This window comes from Ranitomeya variabilis, chromosome 4 (assembly GCF_051348905.1).
Source record: "Ranitomeya variabilis isolate aRanVar5 chromosome 4, aRanVar5.hap1, whole genome shotgun sequence".
Classification (NCBI taxonomy): Eukaryota; Metazoa; Chordata; class Amphibia; order Anura; family Dendrobatidae; genus Ranitomeya; species Ranitomeya variabilis.
In genome coordinates this window covers 696,674,355-696,699,760 of record NC_135235.1, presented here as the reverse complement: position 1 = coordinate 696,699,760, position 25,406 = coordinate 696,674,355, and the positions used below count along the sequence as shown (strand labels likewise).

The 25,406-nt window shown below is 43.2% G+C and overlaps 1 protein-coding gene across 3 annotated transcripts in view; it reads right to left on the bottom strand.

Moving 5' to 3' along the window:
• Positions 1–1,100: 1,100 nt before the first annotated feature.
• LOC143767748 (oocyte zinc finger protein XlCOF8.4-like) overlaps positions 1,101–25,406 on the bottom strand; it is a 64,628-nt gene continuing 40,322 nt past the window's right edge. Inside the window, exons 2-7 of one of the 3 annotated variants that reach the window (XM_077256268.1) lie at positions 18,848–18,997; positions 18,534–18,713; positions 18,327–18,450; positions 18,146–18,243; positions 17,857–17,947; positions 1,101–2,162 (exon numbers count right to left, since the gene is read on the bottom strand). In XM_077256268.1, coding sequence (XP_077112383.1) covers positions 1,234–2,162; positions 17,857–17,947; positions 18,146–18,243; positions 18,327–18,450; positions 18,534–18,713; positions 18,848–18,925 — 1,500 coding nt within the window. In that variant the 5' untranslated portion in view covers positions 18,926–18,997 and the 3' untranslated portion in view covers positions 1,101–1,233. Of the gene's footprint in view, positions 2,163–17,856; positions 17,948–18,145; positions 18,244–18,326; positions 18,451–18,533; positions 18,714–18,847; positions 19,204–25,406 lie in introns of those variants that run through there. The other 2 variants (XM_077256267.1, XM_077256269.1) reach the window with 2 other exon arrangements.

Genomic DNA, 25,406 nt, shown 5'->3' with positions numbered 1-25,406 from the left:
AACTGTACCTATAATTCACCCCCTGAAGGTTAGTCAGAAGATAATAGAAAAAACATGTAACCCACAGTTCAGTATATAGGGTGAGGTGACGTATACAAACTCACTCTCCAAGCCTCTCATTTCTACGGGTTTCATCATCCTCACCAAAGGCGACTCATCAGAAGACTATTTCATATTGACCTATATTCAAGCGATACTAGACCAAAAAAAAAAACTAAAATCATGTATCATGTTATTCCAAACAGTCAGAAAACCAGCCACATATTGGCCGACCCCAGACCTCAAACTATATACTTCGTGAGTTTATAAGCCACTCCAGTGTCAGGAAAATATAGTATGTGAAAATACAGTATATACCGCTCAGAGAACACTTAATTTCCAGAGATCATTTCCATATTCATACTAAATAATGGCACCGATCTTCCAGACATTATGATTGCACACATCCCTAGTCTTTATAACGATATTGCACTCATTCCTTGACAGACCGCAGCATAGACATTAGTTAGAAGCTGCTATTGATCTTTGGAGCAGGCAAGTTTTCCCTGAGTGGTACATATTGGGCCGCCTGAAAACGGACTTTAGTCTAGGACAATTTGTCTGCACTACTAATTAACAGCTGTTACAATACCAAACTAGGGTAGTCCCTATAGGAGAAAAACACAAGAATTATATTGTATTTTCACATAATATCTACTCCTGATACTGGAGTGGCTTATAAACTTACGAAGTATATAGTTTGAGGTCTGGGATCTGCCAATATCTAGCTGGTTTTCTGACTGTTTCGGATAACATGATATATGATTTTAGTCTTTTTTTTCTCTAGTCTCGCTTGAGTATAGGTCAATATTAAAATAGTCTCCTGATGGGTCGCCTTTGGTGAGGATGATGAAACCCGTAGAAATGAGAGGCTTGGAGAGTGAGTGTGTATACGTCACTTCACCCTATATACTGAACTGTGGGGTACATGTTTTTTCTATTAGTCGCCTACTGACTAACCTTCAAAGGGTGAATTATGGGTATAGTTTTACATTTGGAATTAATAAAGCTTAGTTTTATCCTTTCGTCCGCAAACATGAGAAATGACAAGAGACAACCCATTTAAGAAGATTCAACTTTGTTTAAAACTATTCCAACATTATGAACATAAAAAAGGCTTCTCCCTATGTGACATCTCTGATGTTTATTAACAGTTGATTTCCAAGTAAAATATTTCCCACTTTAAGAAAATGATTAAGGTTTCTCCTCTGTGTGACTGCTCTGATGTCTTACAAGATGCGCTTTCCGGTTAAAAAATTTCCCACATTCTGAACAGGAAAAAGGCTTCTCCCCTGTGTGAGTTCTCTGGTGGTTAACAAGATTCTCATTACAGTTAAAGCATTTCCCACATTCTGAACAGGAAAAAGGCTTCTCCCCTGTGTGATTTCTCTGGTGCTTTACAAAATTTGGTTTCTGTGTAAAACATTTCCCACATTCTGAACAGGAAAAAGGTTTCTCCCCTGTGTGAGTTCTTTCGTGTTTAACAAGACTCCCTGTCTGGTTAAAACATTTCCCACATTCTGAACAGGAAAAAGGTTTCTCCCCTGTGTGAGTTCTCTGGTGCTTAACCAAATCTGATTTCCAGCTAAAATATTTCCCACATTCTGAACAGGAATACGGCTTCTCCCCTGTGTGAGTTCTCTGATGTTGGATAAGATTTGTTTTGTCTGTAAAACTTTTTCCACATTCTGAACAGAAAAAAGGCTTCTCCCCTGTGTGGGTTCTCTGGTGGTTATCAAGATTTGCTTTCCATTTAAAACATTTCCCACATTCTGAACATGAAAAAGGTCTGTCCCCTGTGTGAGTTCTCTGGTGAGTAACAAAATGTGATTTGCATGTAAAATATTTCCCACATTCTGAACATGAAAATGACATATTTGCTTGAGGAGCACTTTGTTTTTTAATGCCTCTTTTGTGACTTTGATTTTCCTTAGTAGTCAGTAATGAATCAGAAGATGGGACCTGTTTCATAGGATCAGATGAGAGATCTTTGCTGTGAATGGATGATGATATATCTGGAGTAATGGCATTCACTTCAGTTGTATCTTGTAGGATCTTAAGATCTTCAAATTTAAAAATTGAAGATGTCAGCTGTCCTTCTGATCTCCTGGTACAGTCATCTGCTAAGATAAAAAACAATTATTATTTTTTAATAAAATATAATTGAGTTTCATATTTTTGAACATTTCTACTTAAAGTATCTATAAAAATGGCAAGCTATGTAAAAATCTTTAATTATTTACCAAGACAATGACCGTTCACAGTCTAATAGAAAACCTTATTAGATGAACCAGTTGTGTGTGGTGTTCAACTGTTTGTTCATTCTGCCTCCCAAATATAGAATAAAAAGAAACCAATCAATGTTATGTAGGCGAAAATAATACCAATTCTCATGTCACAAATAATAAGTCCAAACAGGTCCATCATCTGTCAATGGAAAAACATTAGGCTATGTGCACACGTATCGGATTTTGATGCGGATCCGCAGCGTTTTTGGAAGCGCGGAATTGCATCAAATCCGCAGTGTAGTGCACAAGCAATGTTAGTCAATGTGAAATTGACATTTGGTGTGCACATGCTGCGGAAAAAAAAAAGTGCGGAGTCGCAGTGTATTTTTTTCCGCAGCATGTCAATTCTTTTTTTGCATCTGCAGCATTTCAGCACCCATTGACTTCCATTGTGTCAGGCCAATCAACAGCAAAATCACAGTTTTAAAAAAAAATCTGAATTTGCTGCAGATGTGCCTGCGAGAAACGCTGCAGATCGGGAGAGAGAAGAGTGTGTGGGCGGAGACTGTGTGGGTGGAGAAGATGTGCGTGTCTGTGTGCAGGTGTTTGTGTGTATCTGTGTGTGTGTGCGCGCGGCTTTTTGTAGGCAGGCATCGTCCGATGGAACTACTAGTTCCATCCGGCTATGCCTGCTACAGTGACAGGTAGCCAGATGATGGGACAGTAGTAGTCCCATCATCCGGCTACTGTGTTCAAGTGTAAAAAACAAAACAAAAAACGAAACACATACTCACATACAGTACATACAACATACAGTACATACTCAGCAGACACCAGTTCCCGAAGCCCTCGGTCACCTGAAAAAAAATTAATAAAAAACTAACAGTATACTCCGTGATCCGATGTAATCCATGTAATAACGAGCATCCGACGATGATCTCCCATGGAGAGCTGTCACATCGGCAGATGCGACCGCTCTCCAGGCGTTCCGCTGATACAGTGAGAGGAAATCGTCGTGGGACAGTCGTTATTAAATGGACTGCATCAGACCAGGGAGTATTTGAGTTGGTTTATTTATTTATTTATTTTTTGCAGAGATCGAGGGCATCGGATGGATTGGCAGAACAATAAAGATTGCTAAACTGTGTAGTATTTTATTTCATTAAAATACTTTTTTCTGGCTGTGTCTTTGTTTATTTAACCCATCAACAACTATAGCATTAGTAATGGATAGGTATCTTATTGACGCCTCTCCATTACTAATCCTGCTAGATGTCACCTTACAATTCAAAGGTGGTATCAACCCCCAACTATTACCCCATATGGCACCGCTACAGGACAGTGGGAAGAGAGGCTAAGTGCAGGAATTGGTGCATCTTATAGATGCTATAAACATCAGCCCCTAGTCGCTGGCTTTCCCTCTCTGGCGCAGAAAATTGCACGGGAGCCCACGCCTTTTTTTTTTCAATTTTTTTTATATAAATTAAACACATACTGCGTTTAAGTCCGGGGTTCACACTTGTGAGAAACTCGCACGAGTCTCTCGCTTCAATACTCGGGACCAGAGCGTGCGGCTGCATGTATTTCTATGAAGCTGACCACTCCGGTGCCAGTGCTGGGTATCGAGGTGCGAGACTCTTGTAAGTTTCTCACAAGTGTGACCCCGGCCTAACGTGTGCGTGTGTCTTTATTTCACTTTTTACGTACCATTTTATTATGTTTATTACTAAACATTGGGCTTGGTATTATCTATCGATCTGTCTACAGATCGATCTATCTATCTTTCTGTGTGTGTAAACATTATTGTTCAATGGAGTATGTAAATGAAGAGGTTGGACAAGAAATGACATCACAATTCTTTTTTTTTTTCAATAATAGATTTTTAGCTTTAACCCCTTAAGCCCCGAGGGTGGTTTGCACGTTAATGACCGGGCCAATTTTTACAATTCTGACCACTGTCCCTTTATGAGGCTATAACTCTGGAACGCTTTGACGGATCTTGGCGATTCTGACATTGTTTTCTCGTGACATATTGTACTTCATGTTAGTCGTAAAATTTATTCGATATAACTTGCGTTTATTTGTGAAAAAAATGGAAATTTGGCGAAAATTTTGAAAATTTTGCAATTTTCCAACTTTGAATTTTTATGCCCTTAAATCACAGACATATGTCATGCAAAATACTTAATAAGTAACATTTCCCACATGTCTACTTTACATCAGTACAATTTTGGAACCAAAATTTTTTTTTGTGACGGAGTTATAAGGGTTAAAAGTTGACCAGCAATTTCTCATTTTTACAACACCATTTTTTTTTAGGGACCACATCTTATTTGAAGTCATTTTGAGGGGTCTATATGATAGAAAATACCCAAGTGTGACACCATTCTAAAAACTGCACCCCTCAAGGTGCTCAAAACCACATTCAAGAAGTTTATTAACCCTTCAGGTGTTTCACAGGAATTTTTGGAATGTTTAAATAAAAATGAACATTTAACTTTTTTTCACACAAAATTTATTTCAGCTCCAATTTGTTTTATTTTACCAAGGGTAACAGGAGAAAATGGACCCCCAAAGTTGTTGTACAATTTGTCCTGAGTACGCTGATACCCCATATGTGGGGGTAAACCACTGTTTGGGCGTATGGCAGAGCTCGGAAGGAAAGGAGCGCCATTTGACTTTTCAATGCAAAATTGACTGGAATTGAGATGGGACGCCATGTTGCGTTTGGAGAGCCCCTGATGTGCCTAAACACTGAAACCCCCTACAAGTGACACCATTTTGGAAAGTAGACCCCCTAAGGAACTTATCTTGATGTGTGGTGAGCACTTTGACCCACCAAGTGCTTCACAGAAGTTTATAATGCAGAGCCGTAAAAATAAAAAATCATATTTTTTCACAAAAATGATCTTTTCGCCCCCAATTTTTTATTTTCCCAAGGGTAAGAGAAGAAATTGGACCGCAAAAAATGTTGTGCAATTTGTCCTGAGTACGCTGATACCCCATATGTGGGGGTAAACCACTGTTTAGGCGTATGGCAGAGCTCGGAAGGAAAGGAGCGCCATTTGACTTTTCAATGCAAAACTGACTGGAATTGAGATGGGACGCCATGTTGCGTTTGGAGAGCCCCTGATGTGCCTAAACACTGAAACCCCCTACAAGTGACACCATTTTGGAAAGTAGACCCCCTAAGGAACTTATCTTGATGTGTGGTGAGCACTTTGACCCACCAAGTGCTTCACAGAAGTTTATAATGCAGAGCCGTAAAAATAAAAAATCATATTTTTTCACAAAAATGATCTTTTCGCCCCCAATTTTTTATTTTCCCAAGGGTAAGAGAAGAAATTGGACCCCAAAAAATGTTGTGCAATTTGTCCTGAGTACGCTGATACCCCATATATGGGTGTAAACCATTGTTTGGGCGCATGGCAGAGCTTGGAAGGGAAGGAGCGCCATTTGACTTTTCAATGCAAAATTGACTGGAATTGAGATGGGACGCCATGTTGCGTTTGGAGAGCCCCTGATGTGCCTAAACATTAAAACTCCCTACAAGTGACACCATTTTGGAAAGTAGACCCCCTAAGGAACTTATCTAGATGTGTGGTGAGCACTTTGATCCACCAAGTGCTTTACAGAAGTTTATAATGCAGAGCCGTAAAAATAAAAAATCATATTTTTTCACAAAAATGATCTTTTTGCCCCCAATTTTTTATTTTCTCAAGGGTAAGAGAAGAAATTGGACCACAAAAAATGTTGTGCAATTTGTCCTGAGTACGCTGATACCCCATATGTGGGTGTAAACCATTGTTTGGGCGCATGGCAGAGCTTGGAAGGGAAGGAGCGCCATTTGACTTTTCAATGCAAAATTGACTGGAATTGAGATGGGACGCCATGTTGCGTTTGGAGAGCCCCTGATGTGCCTAAACATTGAAACTCCCTACAAGTGACACCATTTTGGAAAGTAGACCCCCTAAGGAACTTATCTAGATGTGTGGTGAGCACTTTGACCCACCAAGTGCTTCACAGAAGTTTATAATGCAGAGCCGTAAAAATAAAAAATCATATTTTTTCACAAAAATGATCTTTTTGCCCCCAATTTTTTATTTTCCCAAGGGTAAGAGAAGAAATTGGACATCAAAAAATGTTGTGCAATTTGTCCTGAGTACGCTGATACCCCATATGTGGGTGTAAACCATTGTTTGGGCGCATGGCAGAGCTTGGAAGGGAAGGAGCGCCATTTGACTTTTCAATGCAAAATTGACTGGAATTGAGATGGGACGCCATGTTGCGTTTGGAGAGCCCCTGATGTGCCTAAACATTGAAACCCCCCACAATTGACACCATTTTGGAAAGTAGACCCCCTAAGGAACTTATCTAGATGTGTTTTGAGAGCTTTGAACCCCCAAGTGTTTCACTACAGATTATAACGCAGAGCCGTGAAAATAATTTTTTTTTTTTTCTCAAAAATGATTTTTTAGCCCCCAGCTTTGTATTTTTACAAGGGTAACAGAATAAATTGGACCCCAAAATTTGTTTTTCAATTTGTCCTGAGTACGCTGATACCCCATATGTGGGGGGGAACCACTGTTTGGGCGCATGACAGAGCTCGGAAGGGAAGGAGCGCCATTTGGAATGCAGACTTAAATGGATTGGTCAGCAGCCGTCACGTTGCATTTGCAGAGCCCCTGATGTACCCAAACAGTACAAACCCCCCACAAGTGACCCCATATTGGAAACTAGACCTCCCAAGGAACTTATCTAGATGTGTTGTGAGAACTTTGAACCCCCAAGTGTTTCACTACAGTTTATAACGCAGAGCCGTGAAAATAAAACATCTTTTTTTTCCCACAAAAATGATTTTTAGCCCCCCAAATTTTTATTTTCCTAAGGATAACAAGAGAACTTGGACCCCAGAAGTTGTTGTTCAATTTGTCCCGAGTACGCTGATAACACATATGTTGGGGTAAACCCCTTTTTGGGCGCACGGGAGAGCTCGGAAGGGAAGGAGCACTGTTTTACTTTTTCAACGCAGAATTGGCTGGAATTGAGATTGGACGCCATGTCGCGCTTGGAGAGCCCCTGATGTGCCTGGACAGTGGAAACTCCCCAATTCTACCTGAAACCCTAACCCAAACACACCCCTAACCCTAATCCCAACGGTAACCCTAACCACACCCCTAGCCCTGACACACCCATAATTCTAGTCCCAACCCTAATCCAAACCGTAAATGTAATCCAAACCCTAACCCTAACTTTAGCCCCAACCCTAACTTTACCTCCAACCCTAGCCCTAACCCTAACCCTACCCCTAACCCTAACCCTAAACGTGACTGAAATATGTGGCACTGAAATACGTGGCACTGAAATACGTGGCACTGAAATACGTGGCACGTGGCACTTAAATACGTGGCACTGAAACACGTGGCACTGAAATACGTGATACGTGGCACTGAAATACGTGGCACTGAAATACGTGGCACTGAAATACGTGGCACTTAAATACGTGATACGTGGCACTTAAATACGTGGCACTGAAACACGTGGCACTGAAATACGTGATACGTGGCACTGAAATACGTGATACGTGGCACTGAAATACGTGGCACTGAAATACGTGGCACTGAAATACGTGGTACTAAAATATGTGACACTGAAATACGTGATACGTGGCACTGAAATACGTGATACGTGGCACTGAAATACGTGATACGTGGCACTTAAATACGTGGCACTGAAACACGTGGCACTGAAATACGTGATACGTGGCACTGAAATACGTGGCACTGAAATACGTGGCACTGAAATACGTGGTACTGAAATACGTGGCACTTAAATACGTGGCACTTAAATACGTGGCACTATGACTGTCAGAAAATGTTCATTAAACGGTTAGGGGTAGAGTTAGGGTTAGGGTTTGGATCCCTTTATCACAATGATGGTGGTGGGTGGCTTTTCGGTGTGTTTTCTGTTTTTTTCCAATAAAAACGCATGCGTTTTTAACGCAAACGCATGTGCTTAAAAACGCAAGAAAATACTGCAGGTTGTATTTCTGAAAATGAACGCATGCAGAAAAAAAACGCATGCGTTTGAAAACGCGACCAAACGCGTACAAAAAACGCATGCGTTTTCAATGTTAAATATAGGGAAAAAACGCATGCGTTTTTTTGTGCAAAAAACGCTGCAGACAAACGCAAGTGTGAAACCAGCGACGCTTTTTATAGCAAAAAAGTTTTTGCGTCTCCACATTTTGAGACCTATAATTTTTCCACATTTTGCTCCACAGAGTCATGTGAGGTCTTGTTTTTTTGCGGGACGAGTTGACGTTTTTATTGGTAACATTTTCGGACACGTGACCGCTTTTGATCGCTTTTTATTCCGATTTTTGTGAGGCAGAATTACCAAAAACCTGCTATTCATGAATTTCTTTTGGGAGAGGCGTTTATACCGTTCCGCGTTTGGTAAAATTGATAAAGCGGTTTTATTCGACGGGTCAGTACGATTACAGCGATACCTCATTTATATCATTTTTTTATGTTTTGGCGCTTTTATATGATAAAAACTATTTTATAGAAAAAATAATTATTTTGGTATCGCTTTATTCTCAGGACTATAACTTTTTTATTTTTTTGCTGATGATGCTGTATGGCGGCTTGTTTTTTGCGGGACAAGATGACGTTTTCAGCGGTACCATGGATATTTATATCAGTCTTTTTGATCGCGTGTTATTCCACTTTTTGTTCGCCGGTATGGTAATAAAGCGTTGTTTTTTGCCTCGTTTTTTTTTTTTTTTTTCTTACGGTGTTTACTGAAGGGGTTAACTAGTGGGGCAGTTTTATAGGTTGGGTCGTTACGGACGCGGCGATACTAAATATGTGTACTTTTATTGTTTTGTTTTTTTTATTTAGATAAAGAAATGTATTTATGGGAATAATATATATTTTTTTTTTATTATTTATTTAGGAATTTTTTTCTTTTTTTTTTACACATGTGGAAAATGTTTTTTTTTACTTTTTTACTTTGTCCCAGGGGGGGACATCACAGATCATTGATCTGGCAGTGTGCACAGCACTCTGCCAGATCGACGATCTGCTGTGCAGGGCTGCAGGCTTACCAAGTGTCTGCACTGAGCAGACACTCGGTAAGCCACCTCCTTCCCTGCAGGACCCGGATGCCGCGGCCATCTTGGATCCGGGACCTGCAGCCAGGAAGGAGGTAGGAGACCCTCGCAGCAACGGGGGTCTCAGGGAAGCCCGCAGGGAGCCCCCTCCCTGCGCGATGCTTCCCTGCACCGCCGGCACATCGCGATCATGTTTGATCGCGGTGTGCCGGGGGTTAATGTGCCGGGGGCGGTCCGTGACCGCTCCTGGCACATAGTGCCGGATGTCAGCTGCGATAGGCAGCTGACACCCGGCCGCGATCGGCCGCGCTCCCCCCGTGAGCGCGGCCGATCGCGTATGACGTACTATCCCGTCACCCGGAATTAAGTCCCAGGTCACCTTGACGGGATAGTACGTCAAACGGGATTAAGGGGTTAAAAAATGCATACAAATCCACATGAAAAAAAAAAAAACACATGAAAATCCGCATTAAAAATGGATCAAATCCATGCGGATTTTTACCTGCATTTTCTGCCAAGAGATGCAGAGTCTGTGCAGAAAATTCCACAGGCAAATCTGCAACATGTGATCATACCCTTAGTGGCTCAAAAGCTGTTGAAAAGCAACAGGGTTTCTATAAACCAATCCAGCAAACGTCACAGGTGATGGCAGCGTCTGCGCAGTAGGATCTATAAGTAAGAGATAGATGCTACTGGACAGACGCCGCCAGTATCATTTTGCTGGAGGTTTTTTTTTTTTCTAAGCCTCCCAGTAGCCACAATATTATAGGCATTATCAACAATAATATCAACACTATTATATGCATTATGTAAAATAGAGGGCAGGTGACTGAGGGATCAGTGACCTGTCTTAAGCCAATACAGATGAATATGTAATCAGAGCACCACATAAAGCCCTGCCCACAGCCCCACCCCAGACACCACATAAAGCCCCGCCCCAGAGCACGAGAATCTCATTAACTGAAAACTACAAATAAAGTCGGGTCGAGCAAATTGGAATACTCAGGTACTCGGCCAGAACAGCGAGCCCAATGTAAGACTATGGGAGACCCAAGTATTTTTACTGCGATCTCTCCCCGGGGGTTCTTTTAAGGTCTAAAAACGTCTGTAAATGATGGAAATACTACTCAAATTACACATGATCATCATGGGGATCGCCCCTGGAAGCATTCCTGACTCCTAGTTTACAGTTTTAAACAATTTTTTTCTGAGATTCATGCCATTTTTCCCGATGCCACAAAAAAGACACTAAAACGAAACCAAAACGGATTTTGCTGGAAAATATGTTAAGGCACATCCTTTGCAGGTTAATGACTTGCCTGTAAGGCCAAATAATTAACCCCAGACTGAAAATTTCCTCCCCCACTTAGGCTTAGTGCAGACGCAGCGTTTTTGAAGCGTTTTTCAACTTTAACATTGCTTTCAACCTCTACAAATGCATTCACTGGGAAATATCATTGTAACACCCCTAGCTGGCCATGTGGTGTGTGACACATAAGCAGACCCATCTTGTTTCATTTATGAAGGAGAGACTCTTAAAGTCACAGACTCTATTTGTACTGGTGCATCAGGCGGCATTAATCTTCTTAAAGGGCCATTATGAAACAGTGGGTCTCCTAAACTGTTGTAGCCTATGCTGTGAGTGGATGGGCTGCCAAGAATTGCGACGCACCACAATACCCCTTTCATAAGATGTTCAGGAGGGCCTTCTGAAAAAATGTTGCATTGAATGCAAGGCCAGCCCTGCTATTGCATAGTCATATGCATCCCATTACGCCTTGGAGCACACATACTGGATGGGCCCATGAACATCCACTTCACAATATGCATTATGTACTCCCATACTCCTTTGTTTTACACATTGGCAGCAAGGCCAGCCCTGCTGCATAGTCATATGCACCCCATTACGCCTTGGAACCCACATACTGGATGGGCCCATGAAAATCCACTTCACAATATGCATTTTGTACTCCCGTACTCCTTTCTTTTACACATTGGCAGCAAAGCCAGCCTTGCTGCATAGTAAGTCATATGAAGCACCATTATGCCTTGGAACCCACATACTGGATGGGCCCATGAAAATTCACTTGTATTTAATGGTATGATGGTTCCCTCTTTGTAGAATTATTTAAAGGAGAATTTGTCAATTTTATTTGCCATGTTTTTAACACTAAGGTTCAGATACGGCTTTAAAGAAGGCTAATACATGCAATCCAATGTAGTTTTATTGCAAAGTACAACATTCAAGGAATAGTATGATTGAATAGTGTGAGTGCGTACACTTTTGTATATGTTAACATACAAAGGTTAAGTACATATTTGTATTAAATACATATAGTGATTAAGTTCATATAAAGATTAACTACATACAGTATACTTACATCATCAACAAGAGGCTCTTAAACATCATCCGTCTAGAATCTCAGAGAAGCAACATCAAGAAAGAGAACCCCTGGGAGATTACCTACACTGCATAGGCATCCCCAATTATGCAGGTATCAGCATACTGTACATGTACAGGTACCCCAGTTTTGGCATCTGTCTTAGTCATATTTCTCTGGTCTTATATAGTGATTTACACTATGTAGTAACTCTAGTTTCACCCAGCCCTTCAAGTGGCCACTTTTCAAGGTTGGATGAAACTAAGATATCATGGAGTCATCAGATGAGGGGCCATAAACCCCTAGAATATAAAAGCCACAAGGATTTTGATCAAACCACCACAGTCAGAGTTTCAGTAAACCTTAATGTTTTACAGTGACAAACAGCAAACACATAGAGGCTTTGAACTGTGTGTGAAGTGAATAAACAAACATTTCTCAAGATTGTGTCACTATGAGCATTGTCTGTCACATCTGTAAATGTTTTACAAGAAATGCAGCTATGTGATTGTCTGAATGCATTCGGTATACAGTATTTTAATCTGGATTCCAAATCGCCATTTGTATATTCGCCATTTGTACATTTGATGCAGCCAAAGTTATGGCTCTCAAGGAGAGAAACTAATATAGTGGACAAAAAAATATTTGTAATGAACTACTGAGCCAAACTAACAGCAGTGCTTTATTAAATTTATATGAAGTGTATTGTGTCCAATGTGAGCAACCAGGCAACACAAAAAGGAGCTTTTCAAGTGAGCTCTTTCAGATACACAAATGTTATGAAGTCTTTGCCAACAAGGATGTGGTTTCACCAATGGGGGGTACCTTTTTTAAAAATATACTATTGCCATCACAGCCACCCTTGATCAAAATTCTGTGGCCTATAACAATACAGAACACGTTTACCCAGGTCATGAGACAAGGAAGAGACATTGCAGGAAAACGAGTTAAGAAGTAGGCCCAATGTAGGAGGTGTGGGTCTCAGACTTGTAATAGAGTGCATGGGCTGACAAACAATTCCCCAATGGGGGGTATCTTTTTTAATAAGTAAACTAGTGCCATCACAACCTCCTTAGCCAAAATTCAGTGGCCTATAACAGTACAGAGCACGTTAACCCTGGTGATCTAGTGGCAGTTAAAGGAGACATTGCAGGAGACAGAGTTAAGAAGTAGGCCCAATGTAGTGGTGTGGGTCTCTGAGATGTAATGGAGGGCATGAGCTGTAAAACAATTCCCCAATATGGGGGGTCTTTTTTTTCATAAATAGTACCATCACAGCCCCCTTGCCCAAAATTCACCGGCCTTTAACAGTACAGGGCACGTTAACCCTGGTGATCTAGTGGCAGTTAAAGGAGATATTGAAAGAGAAAGAGTTAAGAAGTAGGCCCAATGTAGTGGTGTGGGTCTCTGAGACTTGTAATAGAGTGCATCAGCTGACAAACAATTCCCCAATGGGGGGTATCTTTTTTAATAAATAATCTAGTGCCATCACAACCCTCTTGCCCAAAATTCAGTGGCCTATAACAGTACAGAGCACATTAACCGTGGTGATCTAGTGGCAGTTAAAGGAGACATTGCAGGAGACAGAGTTAAGAAGTAGGCCCAATGTAGGAGGTGTGGGTCTCAGACTTGTAACAGAGTGCATGAGCTGACAAACAATTCCCCAATGGGGGGTATCTTTTTTAATAAGTAAACTAGTGCCATCACAACCTCCTTCCCCAAAATTCAGTGGCCTATAACAGTACAGAGCACGTTAACCCTGGTGATCTAGTGGCAGTTAAAGGAGACATTGCAGGAGACAGAGTTAGAAGTAGGCCCAATGTAGGAGGTGTGGGTCTCAGACTTGTAATAGAGTGCATGAGCTGACAAACAATTCCCCAATGGGGGGTATCTTTTTTAATAAGTAAACTAGTGCCATCACAACCTCCTTGCCCAAAATTCAGTAGCCTATAACAGTACAGAGCACGTTAACCCTGGTGATCTAGTGGCAGTTAAAGGAGACATTGCAGGAGACAGAGTTAAGAAGTAGGCCCAATGTAGTGGTGTGGGTCTCTGAGACTTGTAATGGAGGGCATGAGCTGACAAACAATTCCCAAATGGGGGGTCCTTTTTTTAATAAATAGTGCCATCACAGCCCCCTTGCCCAAAATTCACCGGCCTATAACAGTACAGAGCATGTTAACCCTGGTGATCTAGTGGATCTGAATGATGAGGATGAGGATAAGGCTGGAAACACACACAACATATAAAAATACGGTCCGTTTAACACGGACGAGAATCGCACTAATGTTTACAAAACAGTGATCCGTGTGCAGTGTGAGGATGCGATTTCCTCGCATCAAATTATCCGTGTGACATCCGTATGGCATCCGTACGAAATCTCGCCGGCTTGCAAAACGGACATAGAATGGATCCATGGCCTCAAATATTAGTAAAACCATACATACAGTCTAAATATATATATATTAATGAGAAATTATATATATATATATATATATATATATATATATATATATATATATATATATATATATATATATATATATATACACACACACATATATTTATATTTCACATAGCGCTAGATAGCAGAAAAGCTGGTAATTCAAATGCCGGCTTTTGCTATCTCCTTCCCAAACCCGACAGGATATGAGACATGGTTCACATACAGTACACCATTTCATATCCCTTATTTTTTTTACATATTCCTCTTTACTAATGTTAGAAGTGTCTGTGTGCAAAATTTGGGGGCTCTAGCTGTTAATATCTCACAGAATATCAAATAAAGTGTCCTATTTTTAACAGCTCACCGATACATGACACTATAATGAATACAGTAAACAACACCAATAAAACTTAACATTTACTAAATTCAATGATAAAACAATACAACATACACGACCTAAAAAAACACGTATAGCTGCTGATAGAGATACAAGGTGCACTAATTCCCTATAGGGCCAACTATCTGTCCCCTACCTTGCAGCGGAGGTTGGCACCCTATAAGACCTGCGCATTGGCGCCCCTGCTCAACGTTGACTAGCCCCAACTGACCCTATAAGGCCCTATCGTGAGGAAAAAAGGTTACACACAGCAGACCATACAGACAGACAAGACAAAAAACAATCACATGTCACTTGGACTAAATTAGCACTAGATAAAGAGAAAAATATATTTTGCACATACATCTATTTGTGTGGTACAAAGGCTGTATAATGAGTGTATATGTTAAACACTCGTGTGCTGTATTGCACATATATTGCCTATGAATGAACCTAAGGTGTACCCTAAAAAATACGCCCTACCTGCCTGCGGGGGTTGGCACCCTATTGACCTGCGCAGATGGCGCCCCCGCTCTTGTCGTCTGTCCCTATTAAGCCCTGAGGTAGAAGAAGGTGTGACAGACTATACAGATTATTATTACCAAGGCAGGTATGCCCTAACGGCAGCATAAAGTGCAAAAACAGTGCAAAAAAGTGCAAAAATAGCCATAAACCCAGTGACACTAGATATGACCAAATATGTAAACTTTTAGCAATTAAATGCCTTCCAGGCTGATAGAGACCGGCAGATGCTGGATGGATATTGTTCCCCACTGCGGCAGAGGGCTTATCGCTCCCCAGAACAAAGTCAGATAAGTTATTGCTTTATGATATGGGTATGTCTCCTGATGAACCTACAGAGGGGAAACACGTCGAGCAAAGCATACTCAAGGCTATAAGCTAAGCACATTTAATTTCTAAAAGTTTACATATTTGGTTGAGCGGGGGCGCCAATGCGCAGGTCTTATAGGGTGCCAACCTAAGCTGCAAGGTAGGGGACAGATAGTTGGCCCTATAGGGAATTAGTGCACCTTGTATCTCTATCAGCAGCTATACCTGTTTTTTTAGGTCGTGTATGTTGTATTGTTTTATCATTGAATTTAGTAAATGTTGGGCTCTAGCTGTTAAAATAAAGGGTTAAATCGCGGAAAAAACTGGAGTGGGCTCCCGCGCAATTTTCTCCGCCAGAGTGGTAAAGCCAGTGACTGAGGGCAGATATTAATAGCCTAGAGAGGGACCATGGTTATTGGCCTCCCTGGCTACAAACATCTGCCCCCTGCCACCCCAGAAGAGGCACATCTCTAAGATGCGCCTATTCTGGCACCTGGCCACTCTCTTCCCACTCCTGAGTACGGGAGGGATATGGGGTAATAAAGGGTTAAAACAAAGTTAAAATTAAAAAAAAACAACAATATTCCATACCTTCCGTCGTTCAGTCATGTCCCATGCTGTAAATCCATCAGAAGAGGTTAAATAATTTTACAAGCAGGAGCCTGCTAATGCAGCCGCCCCTGCCTGTAAAAACTGGAGAATGAATGGGAAGCAGGGGAACGTAGCTACCTAGACTTGCAGTGCTGCGCCCCCTGCTGGCATAAACTTATATGAACTCCAGCATGGGAATTTTTCTGAAACTTTTCTCACACTCGAGTTCATACGTGTGGAGGGACGGAGCCTCGTATTGTAATGTGTGGGGACAGAGCCTCGTGTGGTAATGTGTGAGGACGGAGCCTCGTATGGTAATGTGTGGGGACAGAGCCTCGTGTGGTAATGTGGGGTGCGGGATTGTGTGGTAATGTGGTGGGGGACGGGATTGTGTGTGGTGATGTGGTGGGGGGGCAGGATTGTGTGTGGTGATGTGGTGGGGGGGCAGGATTGTGTGTGGTGATGTGGTGGGGGGGCGGGACTGTGTGTGGTGATGTGGTGGGGGGGGCGGGATTGTGTGTGGTGATGTAGTGGGGGACGGGATTGTGTGTGGTGATGTGGTGGGGGGCGGGATTGTGTGTGGTGATGTGGGGGGTCGGGATTGTGTGTGGTGATGTGGTGGGGGGGCGGGATTGTGTGTGGTGATGTGGTGGGGATGGGATTGTGTGTGGTGATGTGGTGGGGGGGCGGGATTGTGTGGTGATGTAGTGGGGGGGCGGGATTGTGTGTGGTGATGAGGTGGGGGGCGGGATTGAGTGTGGTAATGTGGGGGGTGGGATTGTGTGTGGTGATGTGTGGGGGGCGGAGCTACTGTGCAGGGGGCGGGATTAGCGAGTAATCATGATGCCTTATATATATATAGATGCGTACTGAATCCTGTGTTCACTTCTGATCTATATTTGACCAGCTTATATATTTATATTTTGATTTATTCATTATTAATTCTGTGACCATTTTGTTGTTGTATTATCTTGTAGATAACTGCGTTGATAAAGGCCTTTTTTGGCCGAAACGTTGGTACATTGTATGACTGGTCAATTCATCAAATAAAATTATATTTTTGGCATTTGATTCTTAAAAGTCCTCAGATTGGTCTAACTCTATACTATTATGCTATTTTTCTGAGGACCTCCGTTTACCTTTGGACTGTGATCCCCTTGATCTATTATATTACAGCCATCAGCCTCGCACAGCTCAGAGATATATCGTGGCACAGGTGGAATGTGTTTTATGTAGATCACAATCCTCCTTGAAGTTGGTCGGTTTTGAAAGAAATTGAAAAGTCAGGATAAAGGGAAACTCTGTTATTGTCCAGAAATTCACACTTGGCCTCACTGCACATTTAATGTTGTCGATCATAAAAGAGAGGTTTGGCCAGAAAGACTGGACTTGGTCTTGTACGGACCATATGATCACATTCAGCAGCACAGAAAGGAGAGAAGGGAGATTCATCCAATAAGATATCAGGGTTCTAGGAAGCCAACATCATCATTACCCTCCGCTTTCTCTTACAGGCCCATCATAATATTTATCTTCAAGTTATTTTCTAACTTGTCAGCACATTCTACGTACGCCGTCTTGACTTTATAGTTCACAGATCTGGGCAGGAAACAGCGTCTCCTAAACCCAGGGGGTAGGTGGAGCCTCCAGGTGGTAAGGTCTAAAGAAAAGAGCTTTCAATGCCCAAAGTAATTTGAACAGTTTTTGGTTGAGGAGAATGTTGTGGATGGGAGGCAAAATGATGATAGCACGATTGTGATACGGCCGACTACACCACCGATAAAGCAGCCACAGCCGGTGACTGAGAAGAATCTGTGACTTCTCTGCATTTAGTGGTTACTACTCACCTGGGTAGTCATATGTAGGAATCTCCTCTTTACACCACTCATCATCTCTCACATATGTCTCTGTAGAATTAATATGGGTCAGATCTTCCCCCTGAAATAAATATTGTAATAGTCACAGACAGATGGAGAAGTCACATCTATGATCAGCTCTAATCCTACCATCTCCACCGTTCTCATTACACAAGTATAAAGCATATAATACTGGTGGATAAAACAAGACTGAGCACAAGACCTTCACAGCCATCTACACATCACAGGGGAGATCTCATGACACCTTCTCTCCATCTACCTGATGATCCTGAGGAACATTGGGATCTTTTTGCTTACAGTCCTGTGGAAGAAGAGGACGGGGACATCTCTCTGGTGTTGTCCTCTTACTGGATAGATCTGGAGGAAACACATACAGGGACTGAATTAATTCTTTACATACAGATAATTATAGGCTGTATGTGTTTAGTCCTGTCTATTACCTGATGATGTGAGGGGCTGGGAAACCTCCATCATGACGTCCTTGTACAGATCTTTGTGTTCTTCTAAATACTCCCACTCCTCCATGGAGAAATAGACGGCGACATCCTGACACCTTATAGGAACCTGACACATACAATGATACCGTCATTCCCCCGTTCTCTTCATTGTGTTAATGTATAATGTCCCAGCATTCCCAACAGTGTCACCTCTCCAGTCAGCAGCTCAATCATCTTGTAGATGAGTTCTAGGATCTTCTGGTCATTGATGTCCTCATGTATCAGGGGGTGAGGTGGAGGCCCCATGATTGGGCTCAGGGGTCTTCCCAATCCCTCAGACACAGGGTCCTGACAGCGATTACTGGAGGTCTTCTTCACCACTGTGTAACCCTGGTAATGGAGAGACACATTAATAAATCTCACTACAGACATTTCCAGAGTCCTCACCTCTCCAGTTCTGTCCATCTGATCTGTTATTCCCATAGATAAGAATGATGTAATGTGACTTCATCAGAATCTCTCACCTCTCCAGTAAGCCGGAAGAGGATCTCTAGGGCGAGGTGTAATATCCTCTCGGCCATCTTGTCTCTGTCCATATCCATCTTTGATGGGTAAATCAGGAAAATTCTCTTATCTAAAAGATCTTCACTGAGAGGATCCAATATTGTAGAGACCTGAATGAGAAGATGATGAGCCGATGTAACATAAGAATCCTGTGTAATAATACAATTACTGGAGATAATAAGGGAAACATATGAGGAGATTTATTATTTTACAGTATTTAGTTTCTTCTTTACATCTACTAATAAAACCTATATATTTAGGCCACAGACAACAAGCAGTTTCTTCCTCGGAGTCGGCAGCTGAAAACGTTTCTCATAGACTCATCTTCCATAACGCTAATTCTCGTCTCATTTACCGACACTGGAATCGGCATTAGCAATACTGCAGGAGATATTCATTACAGGTGACAGGAGAAATAACTACTTCATGATGAGGACGACATCTTCATCTTCTACTATGGCTCTAGAAACATATTTGTCCAGAGTCCATCACTGACTCCATCACCACCGGCCGTCTATATGAAGGTTTCCCGTCTTCCCCGCACTGTAATCTTCTATCACGTTAGATCTCAGGTCTGATTCACACACAGAAGTTTGAGACTTTTAGAAAAGCTTTTTTGTTTCCACAATCAACGCGAACAGAAATGATCTGATCCCAAAGTCTCCATGTACAGTGATTTATGGGGTTTATTTCTGGCCTTAGGCTTTCCTATATTACAGGAAAAACACCAGTAAAAAATAGATATTGAAATGTTTCTAAAAAAAACGAATTGGCTCCAACAATTCTTGTAAAAACAAAAAAAACGGCAATATATGATGGTCTATTAGGCCAGGCCAGAGGCAACGTCCAATAAGTTACCTTTTAACGCCCCCATACACATAAGGGTACCGTCACACAGTGCCATTTTCATCGCTACGACGGCACGATTCGTGACGTTCTAGCGATATCGTTACGATATCGTTGTGTCTGACACGCTACTGCGATCAGACATCATGGTGAGAATTGTACGTCGTAGCAGATCGTTTGGAACTTTCTTTCGTCGCTTGATCACCCGCTGACATCGCTGGATCGTTGTGTGTGACACCGATCCAGCGATGTGTTCGCTTGTAACCAGGGTAAACATCGGGTAACTAAGCGCAGGGCCGCGCTTAGTAACCCGATGTTTACCCTGGTTACCAGCGTAAACGTAAAAAAAACAAACAGTACATACTTACATTCCGGTGTCTGTCCTCCTGCGTCTCAGCTTCTCTGCACTGTGAGCGCCTGCCGGCCGGAAAGCGAGCACAGCGGTGACGTCACCGCTCTGCTTTCCGGCTATGGTGCTTACACAGTGCAGAGAAGCAGAACGCCGGGGGACAGACACCGGAATGTGAGTATGTACTGTTTGTTTTTTTTATGTTTACGCTGGTAACCAGGGTAAACATCGGGTTACTAAGCGCGGCCCTGCGCTTAGTAACCCGATGTTTACCCTGGTTACCCGGGGACTTCAGCATCGCTCCAGCGCTGTGATTGCAAAGTGTGACCGCAGTCTACGACGCTGGAGGGATAATCATACGACGCTGCGACGTCACGGATCGTGCCGTCGTAGCGATGAAAATGGCACTGTGTGACAGTACCCTAAGACTAAAGTTCCAGGAAATCACTGATTTTGGGGGTTTGGTTGACTATATAATGTATTTGGGGGCCTCCCGACAGATGATGTCAGGGCAGAGAAGGATCTGACATCCTGAATTTCAGAGGATAATCCGTTTGTTCTTCCTGTAGATAATCCTCCTCTAGAGGAGTCTGGAGGCGACTCTCTCATACAGACCACAGGAAAGCTGGAATATTTGTGTGTATGGGGGAGTCGGGAGAGATGGCGGTCTGCCAAATGACCGTTCAGCCAACACTTATCTCATGTGTCTGGGGCCGTTAGTATTAGGCTAGGTTCACATTGCGTTAGGGCAATCCGTTTAGCGCTAGCGGATTGCGCTAACGCAATGTTTATTTAGGGGCCGTGTTTGGGGTCGCGTTAACGTCCCCACTCTCGCAGATCCCCGATCTGCGAGAGCGGGGAACGGACCTCGGGCGCGCCGCGGACGCTGCAAGCAGCATCCGAGGCGCGTCACAGAAGAACAGCACATCACTAGCGCGAGCCGAAAAAGGCACGCGCTAGTGATGCGCTGCAGGAGAAATTGACATTGCTGTCAATGGGCACGCTAACGGCCCCGTTGCACGGCGTTAATTGCGACATTTTCGCCGTGCAACGCTGTCCGTTAGCGTGCACACAGTAACGCAATGTGAACCCAGCCTTACACTGACAGCAGTGATGATACACGGCACTACAGTAGTACAGGGCATCACGGAAGCCATCAGAGGCGTGTATGTTGCATAATCACACTGATCAGAGGGGTTTAAAAAGGGGTTAAAGTGAAAAAAAAATCATAGTTTCAGCAACAAGAAATATATGTCACTATACAGAAAGCAGAGTCACTGCACAATGTTAGTTAAGTCTCGTCCATAACTACTTTATTATATTCTATTATCCTGTACACAGTGGTGTTGACAGAAATCACAGGTCTGACAGCAATAGCTGGAGTTGGGCCCTCCAATGTAAAGAAAAAATATATATATATATATGTATATATAAAGCTGAGTGTATGTATGTATGTGTTGTGATGCAGTGACCCCTGTTACAGGTAGGGGGCGCTGCATGGTCTCCCCAGTATACGCTCGGAGGCGTATTGAGGCCATGAGAGTGCATGGCAGTTGCATGCATGGCTGTGGTGACAAAGTCCGGTATTGTGGGGAATGGCCGGTATGTGTGTCGCAGAGGAGGAGACTCTGCGCTATTAGCCTGAAATAAGTTAGGTGGTTCTGGGACCTGTAGTCCCACAAGTTTGTGTAATTGTTCTAATGGGAGGCTGTCAGGGCTAGTCATGAGAGATGGGAGGGTCAAACTAGCCTGGTGGCCTGGGGTGTTGAACAGATGTCCTGAATAGCACCCAGACAGGTCACATGCCTGGGATGTTGGACAGATGTCCTGAATAGCACCCGGACAGGTCACATGCCTGCGGTGTTGGGCAAAGTCCTGAATACCACCTGGACAGGCCGCATGTCTCTGTGTTGGACAGTCCCAGGTGGGATGGATGTCCTGAAGAGCACAGTGTGATCGTGGTTCTGAGTCTGTGGACCTGGTCGATCGGTGTTGGGGAAGCTACCATCCTTCGGTGGGTCTGGACTGACTAAGGTGTGCCGGCCAGGCAAGCTGGTGATCCCCGTGAGGTAGCTTTCCCGGAAGAGTGGACTGACCTGGAGTCAGCTTGAGGAGCAGGAGCTCCTAGAAGGTAACTCCGGACAAGGGGGATTATCATGTACTGTAATATATAGCATAGAAGTGTATCTGCCATATGAACTGTGCGGTCACCCACGGCAACTGGTCAGGAGAGAACCAACGTGTTTAGTGACGCAACTTAATACGTAAATGTTTTGTAAGGCTCCACGTGTTAAAGTAATGGACTATGTGTAAGCTGGTGATGTGTAACCTGGCTTACGGTGCGGTTTATGAAGCTTTAATAAACCATATGGACTGTTTTGTTTGGAAAAACCGTGCCTGACTACGTTAATCCTGGACATAAGCTCCAGCCATTGTCTGCCTCCCAGAAAGGAGCAGAGAGCACATGACAGAAATTAATCACCCCCTCCTCTATTACTGCTGTGCTCTATTGTTACCGGCGTAGAAAATCGCATCATCAGCGGCCGCACAGAGAGCCGCACTGCCAGATTACATAACAGCTCATCTCCAGGAACTCCCTGCTCAGTGCCACCCAGCTCGGGACTATGGAATGGAGGATGTGTGATGAGTATATAGGCACTGGACTATGGGATGGAGGATATGTATGATGGGTATATAGGCACGGGACTATGGGATGGAGGATGTGTATGATGGGTATATGGGCACGGGACTATGGGATGGAGGATGTCTATGATGGGGATATGGGCACGGGACTATGGGATGGAGGATGTGTATGATGGGGATATGGGCACGGGACTATGGGATGGAGGATGTGTATGATGGGGATATGGGCACAGGACTATGGGATGGAGGATGTGTATGATGGGGATATGGGCACAGGACTATGGGATGGAGGATGTGTATGATGGGTATATGGGCACGGGACTATGGGATGGAGGATGTGTATGATGGGTATATGGGCACGGGACTATGGGATGGAGGATGTGTATGATGGGGATATGGGCACGGGACTATGGGATGGAGGATGTGTATGATGGGGATATGGGCACGGGACTATGGGATGGAGGATGTGTATGATGGGGATATGGGCACAGGACTATGGGATGGAGGATGTGTATGATGGGTATATGGGCACGGGACTATGGGATGGAGGATGTGTATGATGGGGATATGGGCACGGGACTATGGGATTGAGGATGTGTATGATGGGGATATGGGCACGGGACTATGGGATGGAGGATATGTATGATGGGTATATGGGCACTGAACTATGGGATGGAGGATGTGTGATAGGTATATGGACACTGGACTATAGGATGGAGGATGTGTATGATGAGTATATGTGCACTGGACTATGGGATGGAAGATGTGTATGATGGTATATGGGCACTGGACTATGGGATGGAGAATGTGTGATGGGTATATAGGCACTGTTTATATCAGCGGTCTGGACTAAAATATAACTTTTAATATAATTGACCAATAAAAAAACAAAAACAAAAAGTGCAAGGTGCTTAAGACAGCGTCTCACTTATGGCATTATACTGACCCCAATGTTAACCCCTGATGAGGATAACGAAACGCGTCAGGAACAGAAGGGGACAGGATCCACCACTATACTCAGAATGAGGGGTGTATGTGAAAATGAGACATTCGCATGGGTGAGATCCTTCTAATTTGCCATGTTGATAGAAATGTTAGAAAATCCCACATAAACCTGTGAAGGAGATGGGTAAAAAAATAACTGCAGTAAATTTATAAAGCCGAGTTGACCCGGGAACTAACATTCTGAATGCTTTAGGACCCTATAGTCTGGTGCATAGATTTGATGGTTATGTCACCATACATAGGATATAAGGCTAAAACAGGTGGATCTGATAAGTAAAAGATATAGGGTCTACTATGTTTTAAGTGTTGCTGGATAAATTGTGACATGTGGAATTGAGACAATAGGGACAATATAAATGAATTGCCCATAAAAGCCTAATCACACAGGACTATCAGATATATACAGGTTTACACTAAGTGAATTTGGGAGCTGGTCTCGAGCATACAAGAGGTTCATCTGAAGTATACCTTGTGAGGCTGTGGCCTCTGATACAGCTAGGGGGCGCTGTTTGTTCTCTCCAGAATGTGCATGCAGACGGATGAAGTCCATAGGTGTGCATGAGAGTCACGGATTTCCGGTCCGGGTTTTCCATGTGGCTGAAAGCCACAGGTTTGTGTGTGTTTAAAAACCCTGCAGTAAGGGGTATGGGTGTGTCAGGGGTCAGGTCATATCAGGTGTGTGAGGTGCATGTCAGTATCAGTCTGGTGTGTGCTGGTCTGCAGAGTGCATGGAGGCACAGGACAGCAGAGCCAGCACCCAGGGCAGCTGAATAGCCTGGCACCCGCAGCGTACACAGAGATGAAAGTCGTCCATGGAACTGATCTCAAATGTGGACAGTTCTGTGCCCGGAGGTGGATGTCCTATGCCCGAAGGAGTCGGATGTGGACTGTCCTGTGCCCAGAGGTGGATGTCCTGTGCCCGAAAGAGGACTAACATGTGCAACGATTGCAAACAGGTGGATATGGTGCCCGGCTGCTATCCGGAGGATATCCTGAACTGTGTACGACTGTGTGAGTAAAGAGTCTATAAAGAGACTGATACAGCGATGCAGGACACCCACGAGAACTAGTCAGAGGAGGGCTGGCGAGTGTAGTGTCTGCAACATATGAGGCTGTGTGTATCGAGACATATAGAGACTGTGAGATGGCGTGCGGTCGCCCAGGGAAACTGGACAAGGGAAGTCTGGCCTGTTTAGGGACCGCAAATCTAAAGTCATATGATATGTATTGCTTTGAACTGGTGTAAACTGGTCGCTGATAATATCCACTGAAGTTATATGCATTTATGTGAATTAGACTTTAATGCTGTTAAGAAACACATTAAAAGAGACTTTTGTGTTTGAATTTGTGGGTCACTGCTTCTTCACTGCGTACGATGCTACTGCAGCTTTACAACCTATGTTACTTGTATGCATTCCAATGCTTTTTAAGGGTATGTGCACGTTGCGGATTCTCTGCGGATCCGCAGCGTTTTTTATAGGTGCAGAAACACTGCAGATCCGCAATTGATTTACAGTACAATGTAAATCAATGAGAAAAAAATGCTGTGCACACTTTGCGGAAAATCCGCTGCGGTTTTTAAGAAATGGCATGTCAATTATTTTTTGTGAATCTGCAGCGTTTTTGTACCCATACGCAGCAAAAACGCACAAAAAAACGCTGTGGAACCGCACAAA